We start from the raw sequence: 21,683 nt of genomic DNA, 5'->3' as shown, positions 1-21,683 counted from the left end.
AGAAAGGCCCAGCAATTCTCTGATGCCTTTTTGTCTTAATTAGATTGAGGGTTCATAAGCTTTGGGGAAATCTTCAATTTGAAGAGAAAGACCCCCAAGACGGGAGTTCACATCTCCAACTATTCATCCATTCCAACTGTCAGCCCCTCAGTCAACAGTCACCGATATTTGTCAAGCACCCTATTACCTGTACTCTGCACTGTGGTCAGGCTTTCAAGTAAAGGGGCTGCAAGAATGAAAATCCACTCCACGCTCTCCTGGGAGACGATGGCCAGCCAGGCAGTCAACAGCATAAGCTTTGGTTCAGACAAATGAGAGCTTGAATCCTGATTCTGCCAGGTGACCTTTGGCAAGTTATTTAACCTCCCTGCCCTCAGCTTCCTCTTGAGGTTAATAATACCAGCCTCCAAGGGCTGTCATCGAGACTAAGTGAGACCATCTGCGTTAAGCATTCAGCCCGGAGCCATCGCTCAGCAAGCGTCCCAGCACAGTGCACTTGGCCTGGCCAGCTCCCGGGCTGAGGCTCCTTCCCTCCCCCTGGTGCTCAGCCAGTCGCTGGGGAGCCGGTGATGATATCCACAGTCTCTGCCCTCAACGATATAGGAAACCTGCCAATAGCAATGCTCTTATTTTCTTCATCTGTAAAGTGGGCTAGTGGTGATTGATTATCCCCAAGAGGGTCTGGAAAGAGCACTAGTACAGAAGCCCACAAAGCACCTGCCTGAGGATTATGGGAACCCTGCATCTGGCAGCAGCCCATGGCTTGTCATCAGATGCCACGGTAGCCCTGCAGTCTGTCTTTAATAATAGATATTTTACTATTCCTGAACCCACTTCATGCTATGCTTGCTCAGACACAGAGGTTTATTCAGTGTTAATTAATCACATTAATCTACTGTTTCATTTCGTGCTCCGCGATGCCAACTCCAGCAAGAGCCAGGACAGCAGAATTTACTCTCAAAAGGACCTCTTACTGCCTTTACCCACACGGTGCCTGTCAAGGCATCCCAGAGGCCCAGTGACCTCAGGCCACCCCTTGTTCCCTCAGGGGTGCCCTGAAGCTTTAAGCAATCTGCCCTTCAAGCAATATACATTTCAATCTGGGTATAGTGGTTTTTACCTTCAATTAGAAACCTGTTAGGCAAGTGTCTAGGTTTTCTAGCCACCTTTAATTCTTAAACAGCCAAAACATGCTATTGAGTAAAAGCTCTGTATCAGGCGTCACAAAGGCCCGCTGAGCACACTGGAGTTTGGAGGCTCCGCTGGCATATCCAAGCTCACTCCCCCCGCGGTACAGATGGAGAAACTGGGCAACAGAGGCTGGAGGGCGTAAACCTCTCCTCTGTTGGCTCCTCCCCTGAGCCAATGAAAGACCTTCATTCAGATCTTAAACAAAAAGCAACAAATTGACCAGTTTTATATTGGCCCTGTGCCCCCAAGCTGCCTGAACCCCCACTTGCCCAACCAGTCCCTGTCAGCCAAGAGCCTAAGATCCTACTTGAAGAAAATGGGGGGCCATCAGCGAGGCCCGCCCAGCACCAGTGACCCTGCAGCCCAGCAAGGGTCCCTTTGGGCCAAAGGCTGCCCTGCGTGTGCTCAGGGCCCTGGCCTGCCTTTCCAAGGACTTTGCCCTTCACCTCTCCCCCCTTTCTTACATCACCCATTTCTCCCTGTCCACAGGAAAATTCCCATCCACATACACACATGCTCTCATTAAAATCCTCCCTTGGCCTCACATTCCCCTCCAGCTTCTGTACCATTTCTCTCCTTGAAACTGTGCTGTTTCTATTTCATCTTCACCTGCTGTTACTCTAATTAATTTTTTTCCATTTTTTTAAGGAAAGATGTAAGCTTACAGAAAAGTTGAAAAAGTATTGAAATACCCTCCAGCTAGATTTTCCAGTAAGCATTTAGCCACATTTGATTTCCTTCTCTAATTGATATATACCTATACAGAGTGTGTGTGTATATATACATATATATATATATATATATTTCACTTAGATATATAGATACCTAAATGTGTATCTTTAAATTGTATATAAATACATGTATGCATGCATGCTTAGGGTGTTGTTATTATCCAACCACTGGAAAGTTTCAGACACCCTCTCCTTTGCCCCTAAAAATTACAATAAATACTATAATGCGTGTTTCCTGAGAACCAGATTGTTTCACGTAACCACACAACACTAACGCACTAGTATCCAATATGAAGTTCATTTTCAGATTTCCCCATTTGCCTCCAAAACGTCCTTCACTGCTGTTTCTTAATCCATATCCCAGTGAAAGATGAGGCACCCCCCGAATTTAACTTTCAGATTAAATCTCCACCCAGATTGTCCAAGGTGAGAGTAACTTTGTTACCAAATCTAGAGTCCTTCTCTGCCCTCAGCAAGCGCTTTCCCCAGGGTAGTCTTCCCTAGGCTTCTGGGTCACCAAACTTTTGGTCTCTCACCTCCTTTGGCCCTTCCCCACGAGTCCTCTGAATGTTGGGGTACCCCAGGGCTTTGTGCTGGGCCCCTCCTCTTGAGCTCCCAGGTGTCATCTAAGCCTGTGGCTTTAACACCAGCTGCATGCTAATGCCACCCACATTTCCAACACCCAGGGCCGTCCAGCCTGGATCCACCACCCACCTCCAGACTGGTGCACCCCACTGCCTTCTTCCTGGCATCTTACCTGGGACATGCCATCAGCACCCAAAATTCAACGGGTCCAAACCAAAGTCCCAATGTATTCCCTTCTTTCCCATCTCAGTCACAGCACCGCCATCTGTCCTGATTCCACCCCTTCCTCTCCAGCCCCACTGGGTCCCATCTGGCCTCCTGCTGCCTCCATGCTCACGGCCTCCACTGTCCAGGAGCCTCCCCCTGCTCTCCACACTTGCCTCACCCCCACGTGCACTTTCCATTGCACTCATCTTTCAAAATGTAATCCAGGTTGGATCACTCCCAACTTAAACTCTTCAACACCCCAACAGCTTCTCACTGTAATGAGAAAATATCCCAACTCGGGCAGGGTTTGAGGCCCCAGTGGTCTCGCCCTGCCTCTCTCCAACCCCTTTCCACCACCACCCTACCCTGGCCTCCCTCTGGCCGCTAGAATGAGAGGTGTTCCCAGCTCGCGGCTTTTGCCTGACAGGCTCTTACCCTGGGTCCTCGGCCTTCCCAGCATCCAAAGCCCGGGTCACACCACACAGATCCAGCCCCAGTGCTCGCGGGGCTGCCCTGGGGTCCTGAGAGGGCGCTGATTGGCCTAGAATGTGTCACATGCCCACCCCTGTCTAGCCATCTGCGGCCAGAGCGCAGGTCATGGGGCAGAAACCTGGCTGCCTGGAGCCTGGTTTCTGAGGCCAGCAGGCTGCTGCGGGAGCCACTCTGGTGGAATGGGTTGCAGGCCTGGATCCCACACACGGCTCCATCTCTGCCCAGTCTTAAGCTTTAACCTACTGAGGCTGCCCCTTCTATTTTTTCAGTAAAGGTTTTTAACCAAAAAAGGCAACATATAGTTAATGGCAAAAGAGCTCAAAAATTCAGGAAATAATAGGGAAGGAAACCCCAGGATTCCACCAGCTGGTGACAACTGTCGTTGGCCTCCGCTGGCTCTGGTGTCCCCTCTCTGGGCGACCTCTAGTCATGAACCTGAAGGGCTGCCCTCCTGCCCAACTTCTTCAGAGCGTAGTTCTGGAGACTTACATCTTTTTCAGCCCTCACTCTGATCTCATCCATTACAGGGCTTCAGCCACCACCTTTCTGGGGGTGACTCCCTCACTGAAATCCTCTCCTACCTATTACTTGGCTCGAAATTTGTATCTGGCTTCTGGGTGCCTCCAAGCCATGGCAGCTCAAACTACAGGCCTGTTACTCTTGTCCATACCCTCAAATCTTTTCCTCCTTCTCGACTGAAGCCTTAATTACGGCACACACACTTCCCATGGTTGAAGACTGAAACTTGGAGGTGATTCTGTTTCTCTCACCCCTGCCTCCCTCCCCTCATACCCATCACTAGCTGTTCCTTTCTGTGCTCTCCTATAAGCTTCTTTGGCTGGATTGAGTTTGAGGTACCCAAGGGCCTTCCAGGAGAGAGGTGGAGGAGGTATTTAGATAAACTAGTTCAAGGCCCATGTGAGATCCTTAGCTTGTGACATAGATTTGGGAACTACCCAAGCGTTGGTGGCATTTAAAGATTCCAAGTGGATCAGCTCATTCACTGTTGCCCATCTCTCTTTCTGTACCTTGGGGTCTGGCCAGGGGGCTTCCCTAGGATTGTTTCTGACCCTTAAACCATTCTGAGCTGCCCTCATCCCTTGCTCCTTTGCTGGCTTTCACTCACCTTTCTTTCTCAGGAGTACTTGGCTTCTGAGAAACATTTAGTGGGCACCCTCAATCCACAGGGCTTAGGCTTCCATTTCCAGCCTGTCTATTTCTTGCTGGATTAGATGTCAGAACTTGACTTTCTTCACTTTGATGCCTGATTGCCTTTATGGATCCAGCTTCTGGGTGACATTCTAGGTATTCACCCAGTAAATATTGAGCACCTGTTATGTGCCAAACACCATTATAGATACTGACGATACAACGATAACAAAGTAGACAAAGTCCTTGACCCCAGGGAGCTTATAGTCTAGAGGCAGGAGGCAGATAATAAACAAGTACTGTTGTGTCATGAGAAAGACAATCACATAATATGGTAGGACTCAGGGCATGGAGAGAGGTCTGAGGGGTGGTGGTGATACTGGTTGAGGGTGTCAGCTGCGATGGACTCTGGGCAAGGGGGCATTCAAGCCAAGACCTGAATAAGAAGTACCAGTCATGAGAAGATGGGGTATGTGCAGGGCCTTTCCAGCAGGAGCAGCAAGTCCTGAGTGGTCCAGGCTTGGCATGTCTGGAAGGCCTGTCTGCTGGGAGAACACAGAGGGGCCTGGAAAGGCCAGAAGAGTGAAGTAACCAGGGGGTCCTGCCCTGGGCAGGAAGGCCCAACCCAGGGTTGTCAAGAGTCAGCTGACAGGTGGGAAGGAAAAATGAAAAGTCAAGAGAAAACCTGTCTTTCCTAAGGAAGGAGAAAGAGGGAGGAAGAAGGAGCAAGAAACAAGCAGCAGCAGGACTGGCTGCACAATTTGCGGGGGCCCCTTGTTAAAATATTCAGAATTTCAGGATGGCAACAGCAGAGCTTTAAGCCTAGCTGGGCCCTTCTGAGTGCTCAGTAGGTGCGATGGAGCAGGACGCAGCCCATGACGCTGACCCTAGGCCTCGTGGAGATCCCGGGGAAGAGGAGGCCTCCAGGATCCAGGTCCTCCCTTCACCCCAGGCTGAGCTGAGCCTCACAGGCTGGGCCCCAAGCAGGGTAAAGGAACTTGGATTAAAATGTTCTATTTTGATAAATATGTTGCACATTGTACGATGTTGCAAAACCAACACAATTTGTGTATTTTGTGTATTTTTGATAGTTGTATCAACTTCTAACAGTTGCAGGTTTTTCTTTTCTCTTGGGAAGTTTGAGATGGACAGAGGGGCCAGTGCCTTCTCTCCAACTCCCTCTCCCAGAGGATCGGACAGCAGGCTACAGGGTAACATCTGAGCAGGTGTAACGTTTTCCTAGGGAAGGCACAGCTGGTTGGAGCAAAAAATGTTTAAATCTATATATTATGTCAAATATCATTTACATCAAACAACCCCTTCTTAATCTTAAGCCAATTACCTTAGATTAACACTAGTTGTCTGACCCTGGTAAATGATTTATCCTCCTTGAACTTCAGATTTCCTCATCAGTAAATGGAGATAATTATGCTTATATTTCACAGGGGTGCTGTGAGGATTAAGGTATGAAAAGCTTTTTAAAGGGTATTATGATCTAAACAAATGCCAGTTAGTATAACTACAGATCTGCTCAGCAGTTGCTTCATGGTGCAGATGGAGAACTTGGGGCAGCCACAGCCTGACAGAAGCCTCTCGGCTCCATTCGGCTCCTGGGCTCTGGTGTATTCTTTCTTTTTTAATTTTTTTTAAATTTTGGTATAATTAATCTATAATTACATGAGGAACATTATGTTTACTAGACTCCCCCCTTCACCAAGTCCCCCCCACATACCCCATTAGTCACTGTCCATCAGCGTAGTAAGATGCTGTAAAATCACTACTTGTCTGCTCTGTGTTGCACAGCCCTCCCATACCCCCCCCATTATACATGCTAATCGTAAAGCCCCCTTTTTTTCTTGGGAACTACCCAACTGTTGGTGGCATTTAAAGATTCCCCTCCCTTCCCATCCATCCTCCCCAGTCCCTTTCCCTTTGGTAACTGTTAGTCCATTCGCAGGTTCTGTGATTCTGCTGCTGTTTTGTTCCTTCAGTTTTCCTTTGTTCTTATCCTCCCCATATGAGTGAAATCATTTCGTACTTGCCTTATTTCACTGAGCATAATACCCTCTAGCTCCATCCATGTTGTTGCAAATGGTAGGATTTGTTTTCTTCTTATGGCTGAATAATATTCCATTGTGTATATGTACCGCATCTTCTTTATCCATTCATCTACTGATGGACATTTAGGTTGCTTCCATTTCTTGGCTATTGTAAATAGTGCTGCGATACACATAGGGGTGCATATGTCTTTTTCAAACTGGGCTCCTGCATTCTTAGGGTAAATTCCTAGAAGTGGAATTCCTGGGTCAAATGGTATTTCTATTTTGAGCTATTTGAGGAACCTCCATACTGCTTTCCACAATGGTTGAACTAATTTACATTCCCACCAGCAGTGTAGGAGGGTTCCCCTTTCTCCACAACCTCGCCAACATTTGTTGTTGTTTGTCTTTTGGATGGTGGGCATCCTTACTGGTGAGAGGTGATATCTCATGGTTTTAATTTGCATTTCTCTGACGACTAGTGATTTTGAGCATCTTTTCATGTGTCTGTTGGCCATATGAATTTCTTCTTTGGCAAAGTGTCTGTTCAGCTCCTCTGCCCATTTTTCAATTGGCTTATTTGCTTTTTGTTTGTTGAGGTGTGTGAGCTCTTTTTATATTTTGGATGTCAACCCTTTATTGAATCTGTCATTTATGAATATATTCTCCCATACTGTAGGATAACTTTTTGTTCTATTGATGGTTTCCTTTGCTTACAGAAGCTTTTCAGCTTGATATAATCCCACTTGTCATTTTTGCTTTTGTTTCCCTTGCCTGGGGAGATATGTTCTTAAAGAAGTCGCTCATGTTTACGTCCAAGAGATTTTTGCCTGTTTTTTTTCTAAGAGTTTTATGGTTTCATGGCTTACATTCAGGTCTTTGATCCATTTCAAGTTTACTTTTGTGTATGGGGTTAGACAGTGATCCAGTTTCATTCTCTTACATGTAGCTGTCCAGTTTTGCCAACACCATCTGTTGAAGAGGCTGTCATTTCCCCATTGTATGTCCATGGCTCCTTTATCGTATATTAATTGACCATATATGTTTGGGTTAATGTTTGGAGACTCTATTCTCTTCCACTGATCTGTGACTCTGTTCTTGTGCCAGTACTCTTGTGTATTCTTAATCAGCTTATGATGTATTCAGTTTCTCAGGCAGCTTCCTTTCCCTGGGAGATCCTGTGGCCTGTTCCTTATGGTTCTGATTCCAGATCAATAAACCTGGTCTTTATACCAGGCTCTTGTGAGTTGGGCTGGCTTCATATTTTAATAGTCCCTACAGGAACAGAGAATCCAGACTCTAGACCTGAGGGTCACTAGGAGACAGGTAATCATTCTTACAGATCTCTTAGTACACAGTGCATTGGGGTAATACACTTATTAAAACGTGCTAAAGGCAGATACATTTATTACAAGACTGAGCAATGGTCTCATTAAGCCTATATTCATGACGCAGTGTTCCCCATGTATGCGGTGGACAGCACGTCAGTGTACCATGATCCTCAGGTCTTTGCAGAGGCTGTTCCTTCTGTCCAGAAGGTTCTTCCCCCAGGAGACCTTCCCTGGCAACCCCATCTCAGAGGGCCCTTTCCCCAGCTCCCCTCCACCTCTCTATCCTCCCTACTCTGCACATGCCCACCTGATTCCTGTTTTATAGTTTTACTGCTAGAATATCCCCATCCCAATGTGAGCTCCAAGAGCTGCGACTCCGGCTCTGTACACTATGGTGTTTCCAGGCCTAGTGCTCAAACCCTTTGGCCAGCAATGGTGCCCAGCTAGTGTATTATTTTGTTTTCATTTTATTTATTTTTTATACTTCTATTCATGACAAGTGATACTTTACGTTATAGCACTGATAATAAAGTTTCCTTTTAAAATAAATGTAAGAATGTAATTTAAAAAGATCAAGCAAATAATAGCAGTGCTTGGATGGGGATATTTGGAAGGATGAAACAAAAGCAGTACTCTGTGGATGCCTTTGAGGGCTCTTCCTGGCCTGTAAACCCATTCTGGGGACTGCTTACACCCAACGTGTGAGGCACACATATGCACGCATGTGTGCGCACACGGACACTTCACACATTTTACAGAGACATCAAGCCTCAGGAGCCAGGTAATGGTTACCTCCTATAAGTGGACTGAGGAGGAGCAGACAGAAGGTCCTTAGAGTCGGGGGCAGATGGTGGCCCCTCTATATTTCTGCTCTGGGGGGTCCATGGGGGTAACCTGTGTCTTTCTACCTTCTATTTTCTCATTTAAACCAGCTTGACTGTTTATACAGGCAATCATAGCCCTTTTACACTGTGCCCTTCTGGAGTTAAATATAAACTGTGTCAGTGGGTGTCCTGGAAGGTGAGGGGGCAGGGGTAGGGCAGGAAGAAGCTACTCAGTCCGTCCGTCCTCATTCACTTGCACCAACCATGGGCCAGGTGCTTTGCTACCAGGTAAGTGCTGAGAATACAAAGTTCTCTCAAGGAACTCATCGTTTAGTGAGCTTCACTGAGTGTCAGCCTTAATCACCAAATAAATGTTGAGTAATGGTAAGTAAGGCTGCAGAGGGTGTGGGGGGCTTACCAACAGCAGCTACACACAGCTTTCTCCAGCCCTGCTCATCCCTCAGGGGTGTTTCTGTAACATGCTATTGCTGATAAGGGTTTCAAGTACAGCTCTTTCTAAGGATATTTTAACTCTCAATGGAGAAATCCAAACTCAGAGAAAGGAGGGTGGGTTATGAATGAATGAAGGCAATTTGGGGCTCACATCAGGAAGATGCCAAGCAGGAGCCTTTGGTCACAGTCATGAGCTCCTGCATTTCAGGGCCCCCCAGTGGAGCATGGAATCCAACTATGGCTGTTTGTCCTGCAAATTGGTCGTGCACTGCATTCCACTGACTAGTTGAGAGATGATGTCCCATCTTGAACCTAGAAATTCACTGAAATAAAGTGGCTGTGATGCACCATCTTGGTGCTTTTACCTGTGAAATTTACCACCAGCACTTCCACCTCTCAGCCAAGGTTCCCAAGTCAACCATATCAAATTAAGAAGTATGTAAAAATCTGCAACACAACCATGCAGCCTGGCCCTGAAAATAGCAGCTGCAGCCACAAACCGAAGAACAGGCCTTTGTGAACAGTGAAAGAAGCTGTTTGTCCTGAGCTCATCTTTTAAGCCACAGATAGAACTCCCCACTATTATGAAAGTAACATCTTTAGACAAAGATAGGAATTAATTAGAAGTAGGATGTCTTAGTGTATTAGATTTTCCTTTTCCTATTAAATTTCCAAGGTTCTAGTCTTTCAACTAGAGTCCAAGAGAGTATGAACTTAGATGAAGGCAGGAAGTGGACCCATTGCAAACCATAGGTTTGACAGCATCAGCAGAGTCTATACTCAGGCAGAGCTGAATCACATAAGAACCCAAGCTCTCTGGGCAATGGTTGCACCTGACCCTGGGCACTGCCTTGGGGAACATGGCTCTGCTCCATTAGCTTCAGTGCACCTGTCTCAAATTCAACTGCCCCTCATTTTTCGAGAACATTGAATTTATCTCCTCAGCCAAATTAGTAAGACTTAGAAAGATCAGTCGGTCTCAGATACACTTCTCTATTAAGACTTGAATCTAAACCACACAACTTCCTGAGAACTTTCATATGTGGAGCCACTTCTAGGCAATACAGCACTTTTTTTGCATTAAGAATGTTGAGAGAGAACCATTTGGAGTCAGACTAATAGTCCAATCTGGGTATTTTTTTGAGGGGCACCTTGGTCACACTTTACCCTGACCATGTTGAATAGTCCTCTGCCCATCATTAGCAAATTCCAAGGCTGAAAAATTATGCAAAGTCCCTTACAGACTTCAAATTATCCTGACACATAAAAAGTCAGACAGCAACAGAAGAGAATTTAGTGGATAGCAAAGAAAAGGAAGCAGCAGATAGGGAAAGGCCTATCTTTTATACCTATCCCCTAAGTCCAAAGCAGGTGCAAAGAAGATGGAATATGAACTGTTCCTGTTGTTTTGAAATGCTTCAGAGATGCCAAAGGAAGGTCTTCACTGGATCATTTGTTACTCTATCCGTTCTTCATTTCAAAAGATAAATTAAATACATTTCAGTCAGTCCTTACCAGTTTTAAATAATTGCAGCACAATGGAAAAGATGGGAGCTGCCTTCCTTCCTTCACCTTTCCCTTCCATTTTAAAACTCGTTAGGTAAAGCCAAGCAAGGTGAATGTTAGCCAGGGGCAGAGGGGTGGTGGTAGTCCCATGTGGGTGTTGGGCCCAGGACAGGGTGAGGAGGATGTCTGTGTGTGGAAGTGGTGGCAAGTGGCTTGGAATGGGGTGTCTGAGCCCAAGAGAGGTGAGAAGAGCATCAATTTGTGGGTGGCGGCAAAAAGGGAATGGTTATATATGCGGGAGCTGCCAAATATCCTGAGGATCATGGGAGTTTGGGACTGTTGGAAAGGGGAACTCTGAGTACAGAGAATACAAACTAGAATAAATCCTGCGGTGTTGGATTGGAATCAAAGATACTGATCTGAAATGGTTTTCAATATATCTAGGTATGGAAATGTAGATGCAAGTGTGTGTGTACATATATACATATATCCCTAAGCTCCATTCACTGGGGGACCCTGGGAACAGGAACAGCCCAATAGCAGCAAGAACACTTAGCTTGGTTTCTAAATGCCTTTCTCTACTAAAAGAAACCAGAACTCCTTAGGGGAAGGGGCTGATTCAGACTGGGGCAGAGAATCTCTAAGATGAGCCTGTAACAGCTTTTGCTTGAAGTGCTCAAAGAATAATGGGGACAGCTGAATGGTCACAGAAGCACTGGAAGCAGCTCCCATTGACCGAATCTGGGAGTAGGAGCATCAAAAGCATGATAGTAATGCATTATCATCACTGAATAAAAAAACCCATGAGTCTGTATTGAGAAAGAAAAGTTTTCATGGTAGTACAATGTCAACCAATAAATGTAGGAAGGAATAGTGGGATTAGAGAACACTATTGGGCTACCATCACCACAGTAATTCAGCCAACAAACAGCAACAGATGCTCAAACTCGCAGGTAAAGTTTGATGAGGAGTCGGTTATTTATATAGTCTCAAAGAACTACCCTGAAAAATACCTGTAAGTAACTTTACAGTAGAGAAACCCAGGAGAGACCCTTTCCATCAATGATCCTATAATGGGACAATACAAAACCATGTGTCCTAACAAGGAGTAGTGGGGAGAGCACAGCATTACTTATGATATTCCTGCCAAAAATGTATTATACTTTTCTGTAACTTTGGAATTATTTTTAAAAATTGCTTGTATCTTATCACATCTTCACATGTATAACGAAAATAATAAAACAATTATGAATATCTGAGTTGAAAATCCAAAATTAAAATTCTTCATTTGGTAAAATTAAAAATACACCATATAAATTAAGTGGTAACTAGAAAAAAGCAGAACAGGAAAAATGTAGCCAACTCAGAAGTGAACTGATGTGGCTAAAATAAAGTTTTCAATTCCTTTTGCATCAAACATTTAAGGGTACAATAAAAAAATCAGACAATTTTGCTAAAAGTGAAGATCCTTTTAATTTTTTAGACACAGGTTACTTAAAGGGGGGAACAATGCTTAAAATTTCATGGAACTAAGAGCCAAGTGGAGACCACAACCAAATACTTAACACAGACACATCCTGATGCTCTTTAAAGTGGTATTTTTGAGTTGGGAACACAACCAAAAACAGATGATTCTTCCCCACTTGCTTCCCCTATTCCTGAATGAGACCTTTATTCACCTTTGTATGTATCAACTGTCTAGCCCAGGTACTTGAATTCCCAGATAATTAAATATTACTTACAGTCAAATGACACTTTATCATATATAATACTTTCAGAGGGAAATAAACTCTTGATGCTTTTAAATTAATGATTCCCATGAACATTTCAGTTATACATTAAAGGGCTTTCAGGTATACATTAATATGAAGCCCAATCGTTAGAATCTTGATAAAAAGTAATTTTTCTTAGGTTCAAGGTTCCAGTCTGTCTGAATCCTTGGAATTGTCCTACACCGACAAGACACCATTTGTGGACGTTCTTTTTGGGCCCAATGAGCTCACATGTCAGGAGCAGGTGTCTCTCGGTACGTGTTGGACAGAAGAGGCTTGCGGTATTTGCACTGAATCCAAACTCGGTACATTGTCAGCTGTTTCCCTCGGTTCACCTGCAGTCGGCGGTCCACCAGGTTCTGAACCTTTTCTAGTCCAGCGGTAGTGAAAAGTGTGTCCAATTCATCTAGTTTAGAAAAGAGATGTTCATATACTCTCCACTGAAGAAAAAGCATGTATCTACCATTTCCCATGTTAAATGGGCTCCATGAGATTGCTGTCATTATTTACAGTTAAAGTAGCTTTAGCAGGGCTGCTTAGTTATAAATGCAGTGGCAGCTTGGTAACGGCAAGCTCACATTTAGGTAGGGGGAGTCAAACCACTGGGAAGGGCAACCTGGATCCCAGAGGGACAGCTTTCCTAAGAATCAGCTGATAGGGAGGAATTTTCAAGAAGGGCTCTATGGACACCTTAAAATTACAGGCAAAAACTACCTATATGTATATCAAAGTCACTTTTCTAAGGGGAGAGGTTCCATCACTTTAACCAAAGGCTCAAAAAAGCAAGTGACCTAACAAAGGGCCCAGGAATGGAGTTGTCACAAGGCACCGCAAGGGAGGGAACAGACAGCAGAGCAGCAGCAAAGGAAAGCAGTTCCGGGTCGCTCTCCTGAGCGATGCATTCATGCCAAGTCTGGTGCCCCTAAGGTGCAGTACCACTTAGATGGTCAAACAGCTGCACTGGAATCTTGCAAAATGGACAGTTTCCCATTCTGGACAGAGTGACAGGGAGGAACAGCAGAGCAGACAAGCAGGGTGGAGGACTGAAGGCTCACACAAGCTGAGCCTGTGCGGAGAAGAGTGAACAGTTTAGGTGGGCTGGGTGCCGGGGGTGGGGAAGGGCAGGCAAAGGCGGCAGAAGGCAGGAGAGGCCAGATGGCTTTACTTCTGAACACCTGAGGAACAGCTAGCCTGGCATTCTGGGGAGTGCTCGCATAAATCGAGATAAGTGTTTTCATACCTTGTGTGAAGAAGTAAACTCTAGTGCCGTCACCTCTCACGTAGAAATTCTCAGATAGACACTGACCTGTAGAGCGATGTGGCAAAAATCAGAGAAACTTTAAAGCCCTTCTTTGAATTTCACTGCCAATCACACGTGCACCACCGTTATCACTGGTTGGGCAGGGAATGGACTCCTTTCTTGGTTGCCCTTGGTACTTTGCAATTTCTCTCCTACAAAGGAACGGTGCTTTGCAGGAGAGCAGCCCAGGGAATAATCAAACTTCAGCTTTAGGTAACACGTGAGATTTCTCAGCCCCCCTTTCTAGTGTTGTTCCCCACTGCCCCTTGTGATCAAATCATCACCACAGATTCTTTATAAAAATAAAATAAATAAAAATCAAGCAATACAGCTAAGTTTAAGGAAACTTTATTTTTCACCATAGATACTCTTTCAGTTCTGCTGCTAAGCTCCCCCGACCTAATGTCAATTTAACTGATGTGTAATCCTTTCTATACCTCTTGAATATCAATATAATCTTACTTGCTTTACTTACATATATCTCCCCAGCCCCTGTTATATGTGGGACTAAATTCAAAATACTCAACCTTATACTGCCTTTCTCACTTGGTAATACGGAATAGAAACCCCTCCGAGAACATGGTATAGGGTCTATCTCATGACAGACACAACATTCCCCAATTGAGAGGCATTCACTTTGTTTCCAGGATTTTGCTTTAAGTATTATAAGTGCTCGTTCTTGAATAATTCCCACAGACTGGTGGGCTGAATAAACAATACCAGTATACTTAAAAAAAGGTCCAAATAATTAGTATTTCTACGAATAATAAAAGAACATTTCTCTTTCTTTGAACTGGCCAGCAACAGGTTATGAACTGGCATCTCATGGTACTGTTATTTTTATTTCCTTAAAGTTTTGTTTTTGGCCATTTGGATATGCTCTTCTGTGAATCAACTCTAAAATATTCCTTCCCCATTTTATGGGTGGGTCACTGACCTCTTCTTTATCAATTTGCCACAGCCCCCTTGAAGAGCACAGATATGCAGTCTTTGTTGTATGCACCAAAAACATTTGTCTTTTAACTTTTTAATATCTTTTGCCATACCACACTTAAAATTATTTATATAATCAAATGTATTTTTCTAAAAACAGCTCCTCTAGAAGTAGTCATCTCGGTTAAAAAGACTTCTTTAAAACCTAGATTACACAAATCTTCAAAAACATACCACCTTTGTCATGTATTACACGGCTTTATATGTGGGCTATAATTCTAGACTCCCCGTTCTGATGACAAAGCCATCAGATATGGTTTTAATCATTGCAGCAAAATACCTTTTTTAAACCGAAGCTGAGCCATGTCATAGCGGCCATAATCTCGCAGAAGCATCATCCCTCCGGGCTTCAGAAGCCTGCTCAGCCTGTTGAGAGCCTTCTGCACCCTGTCGGGTAAGAGGGAACAAAGACCAGGTCTCCTTAAGGACAGGGTTCCTTGTCCTTATATCATGTCCCGAAAAGCCAGTGGGACATAATACACTCTGAAACCTTAGCTCCTCTCCCTTTGCTTCAGTTAGAATGGGCACCTGTGCCCAAACTTGTGATGTGCCGCCTGCTCACAACTGTGGCCGTGATCCACCACCTTCACTAGGAAGAGGCCTGAGAAGCTGCTTCTGCGGGAGGGGTTCAGTGGAGGAGAAGTACACACCCTCCCGCCTGGCTCACTTCCTACTCCTGGGGCTGCCTCACAGGGAAGGCGTCCCTGCCCTGTGCCCCTGGGGCTCTCTGAGCGGAGCCCTGACCGCCGGTGTGGGGAATGCTGGTTCACTCCTCTGCCTGCTCCACTAGGCCCAAGCTCTTTGAAGGCAGAGACTGTATTTTTTCCATTTGTTAAAGTGCAGACCGAACCTCAAGTATACAGTGACAGTCAGTATGCAAATGACTACTGTGGGCAGAGTGCATTACATTTCCGGACTGCATTTTACATGTAGACAGTCTTGTACAGGTTTACTAACTTCAGAAATAAAAATCCTACAAACTTGCAAAAAAAATGTTAAAGTCTGCTTAAATATTAAATAATGAATTTTTAATTTTAATGTTTTGTTTCAGTCCAAGGAAGTTTTTGAAAGTTTGCAGCATTTGAACTTCTGAAGTTATAAATGTTTAAAGCCACACCAGGCCTTTGGGGCCGTCCTCCACCTGCCTTTGTTTCACACTCACAACCCCGTCAGGTCAGATGACTCAGTGCTGTTCTAGAGGAAGTGTGGCTGGAGAAAATCAATCACTTCCCTGGGTCTGAGGCCGGCAATGCTTCCTTAAGACAGTATTTCATCAGGACGACTGGCTGCCTATGTCTGTGAGGCTTTAACAGTGTCTCTTAGGGTGCAGCATTTGACTTTTCATCTATGGAAGTTTGATTTTCCTCTACTGCAGTTTTCAAAAGAACGTCAGCATAAGAGAAAACCTGGGTTAGGCTTCACTGTAAATTTTGTGCTGTTAATAAGCATGATGTATTCAAAGCAATTAAAAAGGTCAATGGGGTGTCAGATATCTAACAGTGTGGCATCCACAGTTCTACAACAACATGCTCTATCAACAGGGGATGTCCCCACACACCCACGAAAGGCTGCTCCCACATCCTTTGGTGACATTAAGTTATTACAGTGTAAAGAGGAACCAACCACTGCAGTCAACAAGCAGAGGTTTAGAGGCTGAAACAGAAGTTGGACTTCAAGACAAATATAGGTAAATGGTTGAGATGCTCTTTGCCTTGGATGGAGGGGCTTCTTTGTGTCTTTCAGAAAGCCCTTTTAAGGCTGAACTCTGATATTAAGGTCCCTGACCAAAGCTTTGTTTTTGTTATGCTGTTTAAGGAACCTAAAACTTACTTGTCTGGAACAACTGCTGAAAGAACAAATATGAGGATGATGATATCAAGACTATCCCTAGGCACTGGGTAACTCTTATCTTCATCACACAGATTGTGAACAAAGGCAAAACACCGAGAAGGATCATATGCTGAATTTGTCTGCAGACAGGAGGAAGAGAAGCACACAGGTCAGAAAATGCTCACATACTCTGAAGGAAAGCTTACCCTGCTTCAAGAGCAACTGTAGCTACGTCCCTCTGAGGAATATAGATCTAATCATTATGGCACACGTTCTTTTGATAGGCTAAGAACAACTTAGGGAACAGCCTCTGGACTATAACTGGTGCTTTTAAAATGGAATGTTCTCAATGCCTCTACTTTTATCTTTTACTCTGATGCACAGTTAGATCTGAGGACTGGAAAGTGATTAGGAAGGTAAGTAATCAAAGGGAAAAGAAAACCTCATTAAGGAGAGAGACAAAATATTGAAAAGCATGATTTAAAACAGCTCCTAACCCAACTACATTACACAGATCGTAGACTTCTCCAAGGAAATCTTTTTCTCTAGATGTGGAAAATTTAACTTATATTTTATTATCATAAAACTAAAGATAAGCCTCAATAGTCATCTGGTGTAGATCCTTAAGAGTATCTAATTCCTGAACTCCTGTGCTTGGACCATTATATGTGATTATGATACACATTTTTGAGTAACTTCCCTTTCCTCATTTCTTTTCTCCAAAAATGTGCCTTCATTCCTCACTGGCCACAGCTAATTGAAACATGGCAGGTAGACTATCGGCCGGCCTGGGCCAACAAGACTCTTCCTGGGGCTTGGAATTGGGACACAGTCTTCTGGGGTGATTCTGAGAATACCTGAACCAGGTGAACTTGTAAGTGACTGGGAGGGGCAAGCATGTTGGGGCCATGTGCAAAGTAATGAAAAGCCAACTACAGAGCTGGTCTGCAAAGAGAAAACAAAGACAAATGGGCAGTGGGCAGCGAGAAAAGACAACATGAACTCGAGGGAGCTGTTGTGACAGGAGGGGAGGCAATGTCTCACCAGCCAGCCAGTAAGCCTTGGTATCTGACACCTTTTCAGCACAGAGCTCCACTCCTGGTTATACTTTATGCCATTGAGTTCTATGGCATTCTCTTTACTTGGCTGAGTTTGTCTAGATTTATATGTCTAGAGTTTCTGTGATTTATAGCTCAGAGAAACCTGACTGAAACAATCATCTCATTTCAATCCTTAAAACATAAGTTTAGAGAGGTCAAGAGCTGGCAAGTGGCAGATTATACATTCACATCTGGCCCTTTCCTCTAATCCAAGATGTTTCAGTAAATCTTTTACTTTTTGATCACAGTACAGTAAGAAAATAGCTAGAGATCTTGATTGTTATTTTTAGGAGACCCTTTCCTTCTAGTTAGTGAAAATTACTGATAGGAGCCACTGTACTTACCTGAACCAGTTCTATAGCCGTAGAAGAAAAATCACAACAGTAAACAAAGAGTCTTGGATCACTGAAATGGGCAGGAAAAAACCAGCAGAACAATTAGATTACAAACTGTACCATGTCCATTCTTTCCTGTGAAGTTAAAAATCAAGGCACCATATATTGACAATGTAACAGGTTTTAACCTTCATTAATTTCCTGATGACAAAGGTAGCTTACAAATCCAATTAAAGCACAACAATGTATAAGATACCAAAACATCGGAATCTCCCATAACCCAGGGTTCCCAATAAACCACTGTTAGCAGTTTGATGAAGAGTTTTGGGAAACAGTAACTCCCCGCTTTTATCCTCTTCGCTATCATACAGTTAAACTTTACGACATACTTACTTATTAGTTTGTAAAATTGGAAAAACTGTGTTTCCCACACCACAGCCAACCTGTAGACAGAAATGAACTATTAATCACAGAACTTACCAAAGAATTAATCCCCTGAAGTTAGAAAAATAATCAACAGTAGAAAGTCTTGCTCATAGGAAAGGTGTAGTGACCAGAGCTAAACAGTACCCATGACATTCCTTGACCCTGACCATAGGAACCCTTAAAGAGGTTGCCGTCAAAGACAAGCACACAGACTTTCATTAGCAGAAAGGAGATGGTCTGGAAAAAAAGGCCTCACTTTTACTAAAGGCTGACTGTGTGCCAGACACTATTCTTTGTCCTTTTACATACATCATCTCAATTAATCCCCCTAACTCTGAGGCAGAGGTCCCATTCTGCTTGGGGAGGGTAAGGGACAAGTACAAGGTCAAACCATAGGACTCACTCCCAAGGCTAATTGGTTTCCAGTGGAGTGTGTAGTCACCAATTTGTGATTTTCCATTACAGGACCCACCTAGACACTTTTCTAGGTCTAGCCTTGCCTCTGCCCCACCACTGCAACTCAAGACAAGAATTCCCCCATGCCTGGGAAGCAGGCACCATGCCAACTAACCTCTCCATCTTGTAACTGGAAGAGAAATAACAGAAGTTGTCTTGTGACCTGGGACTCTTTTCTAGATGGCAGGTGCAGCACGATGCTAGAACTTTCAGATGTGTTCCTAGGTAGCACCTCAGGTGATCTTTGTCATGACCATGAGATATCTGGTCTGCATTTAGGGCATTTCGTTAATTCAAAAAAAGAGAGGTGATTCCAGGCCAACTTCTAGTCAGCTCCATCAGACATGTCACTATTTTGGTCAGCCTCTCTGAACCACCCCATGTACAGTGCAACAGCTTCACTAACCTTGCTACCAGGACAGTAAGGAGAAGTTACCTCGAGTATTCGGTAGGTGGCTGAGGATCCGGGAAACTCATCAGCACAGATTTCCAGGTGACTGAGTTTCTGAATCACACTCTCTTCCACAGGAGGTGCCTGTGTTTTATGTCCAAGGCTGTTTGAAGAACAATTGTGCTCTTCTGTTATTAAACCAGGTCCATCCTCAGGGCTCCTACATTCAGGTACTTCACTACTCTTGTTCTCAGAGAGCAAATCCTTCAAGTGATTTTCATTTTGGATAGGTGCCAGCTCTGGGAATTCAGTAAAAAGCCAATGTCTGTCCTTGAAAAACCCATTTTCGTGGATTTTGTAGAAGTCGTTCCAATATTTGTGGGCATTGAGCTCATAGTCAACTGTAAATATTTATTAAAGAAGAATTTAAGAACCATTTCTCAACATTACATTTGCATCCAATGTCAATTATCATCCTGCTTTGAGAAATGTCATTTTATACTAAAAGTATACTCGAGTAGATCCACAGTCTCAGAGTTGGAGGTCATTTAGTCCTACTGCCTATCATATTTGATTTTCCTCTTTATCTTGTCCTTCCCAAGGGATCCAAGTTCTGCCAGCAAGCTATCAATTCTCCACCCACATCTTTGGATGGTTCTTAACTGTAAGAATATACCACATTGAGCAAAAAATCTTTCCAATCCGTTTTGGTCAAAAGGCCCTACTATTTCTCAGGGCCACACAAAACTCTTTTATATTTAAGAGCAGTTATTTCCCCCTCTAAATATTCTCTTTCACAAGCTAAGTATCCTCGTTATTTTTCAGTTATTGCCCATGTGAACTTAATGGTATGACAGGAGCAGCTCTTCTTTAAAAATGTTTCTCTGCGTTCTTTAGTGTGGAGCTCAAAAATGAACTGAATACTACTAGTAGATATTAAAAATGAAAACAAAGAAAGAAAATAGAAAATGCTGACAAGGGGGGAAAATGTCTTCAAATGAGTTCTGATGACAGCAGACAGGAGACACTATAGAAGTGTGGACTATTTAAAAGAAAGCTGTTGTTTAAGGTGATCAAGGCAGTACTAGATTTGTTTTCTGCTCTTTGCCAACGTACAGCCTTGACTACTGTAGCAGAAAGAATATAAACCTAAGAAGTAGATATTAGTTTCACCACTGCTACTACTAACTAGCTGCTTACCTCTGGGTAAGGCCCTTAATGTCCTGTGGTCCATGTTTCTTTAACTGTAAAATGAAGACATTAGACTATATGATTTGCAAAATTCCTTCCAATTCTTAACTGGCTTTGATCTTGTCTCTGTCAAACTATGTTGAGCGAACATTTTGTATCTGGAATCTTCTAATTGTCACATGGAACTTGTTCAGTGGGCACTACTCTCCAGTTTCTAGTCCTACCTTCAATGCCTCTTAGGACACAGGCCCACCAGTCACTAAGTATCTAGCAATACTCTGCAGTGAAATCATCCACTCTCCAGAAGCGGCCTCTTTTTCTTGGGTCAGACTTATCTCCACTTTCTCCACTGCTTATTTGCTTCACCCATCTTTGCTTGGCGGAAACCCTAAATCCTGACAGCCATCATAGCCGGGAAAGACACGTGATCCAAGTCATTAGCTACCTCCCCCAACACTATTTAGAATGTGATCACTTGAATCTGGTTTCAATGGCAACATTCCTGAAGGCAAGGTGTGATCACATGTAGAAAGCACATCCTCTACGACAATCCTGTGACCACACGGTTGCCAAAGGCCAGTCCTATTAATAAAGGTCTGGTCAACTGAAGCCTTAACCTAGAAATTAAGCTAGAAAATAGTTATCAAGATAGTTAACCCTCAAACAAAACCAACCCTAGCAATATTTTAAGGTGCAGCCCTTTTCCATCCTTGCCATTCGCTCCCACTCCTGTTCTACCCGCGAGTTCGATTCAGTCCAGTCACAAAGGCTCTTGGCAGCCTCTCCTGGACGGCGCGTTCCGCGGCCCGCTGGTGTCGATACCACTGCGGGCCCACCCGGGCGCACCTTGCTTCTCTTGACACACCCGCTGGGAACTGTTCTCCCGCACCTTCCTCTCCGCCGCCGCGGCCTGCTCTTCCGACCACTCCACATCATCCCTGCAAAAGTCAAACGGGCAGCTTAGGGGCCTCAAGTTCGGGTGAGCGGCTGGCCCCGCACGCCCCTCTCTGGGAGGAAGGCGCCTGGAGGCGGACAGCAGGACTCGTGGCCAGCGGCCAGGGGCTTCTCGGCGCAATCTGGGGCGGCGGGACAGAGGGAGAGCCGCAGGCTGGGCGAGGGGCAGGGCGGTTACCAGGCATTATGGTGGAAGACACGCGCCGGGTCTCTCAGAAACCGGCTCCCGAACTGCTGCCTTTTCCCGCCCACCGCAGCGGCAGGTACGCTTTCCGCCGAGGAGCCGGCCATGTCACCAGAACCGGAAGCGTCCGCCTTTCCGGAACGCGAGAGCGCCCCGCGGGGCCACGCCCCCTTCCGGGAGACTCTAGGGTTCTGGGCGGGAAAAGCGGAGGCGCGGGGCGGGGCGGCTGCGGCCCTGGCGTCC

The 21,683-nt window shown here is 44.7% G+C and overlaps 1 protein-coding gene across 4 annotated transcripts; it reads right to left on the bottom strand.

The window, feature by feature from the left end:
• Nucleotides 1–11,956: 11,956 nt before the first annotated feature.
• On the bottom strand, nt 11,957–21,590 carry METTL2A (methyltransferase 2A, tRNA N3-cytidine). Of its 4 annotated transcripts, XM_073235738.1 has the most exons (10): nt 21,435–21,523; nt 21,149–21,240; nt 20,312–20,355; nt 19,157–19,512; nt 18,232–18,281; nt 17,848–17,908; nt 16,404–16,543; nt 14,854–14,960; nt 13,521–13,586; nt 11,957–12,686 (listed from the first exon to the last, which is right to left on the bottom strand). In XM_073235738.1, the coding sequence occupies exons 3-10, from the start codon at nt 20,343–20,345 to the stop codon at nt 12,508–12,510; spliced, it is 993 nt and encodes a 330-aa protein (XP_073091839.1). In that variant the 5' UTR covers nt 20,346–20,355; nt 21,149–21,240; nt 21,435–21,523; the 3' UTR covers nt 11,957–12,507. The 4 variants fall into 4 exon arrangements, with proteins under 4 accessions (XP_073091839.1, XP_073091837.1, XP_073091840.1 ...); XM_073235736.1 differs by lacking the exon at nt 20,312–20,355 and having other exon boundaries at nt 21,435–21,590; XM_073235739.1 differs by lacking the exons at nt 21,149–21,240; nt 21,435–21,523 and adding an exon at nt 21,041–21,060.
• Nucleotides 21,591–21,683: the final 93 nt, after the last annotated feature.

Source organism: Manis javanica, chromosome 4 (assembly GCF_040802235.1).
Source record: "Manis javanica isolate MJ-LG chromosome 4, MJ_LKY, whole genome shotgun sequence".
Lineage (NCBI taxonomy): Eukaryota > Metazoa > Chordata > Mammalia > Pholidota > Manidae > Manis > Manis javanica.
The sequence above is the reverse complement of the archived record's forward strand: the minus strand, read 5'-3'. Positions and strand labels throughout refer to the sequence as shown.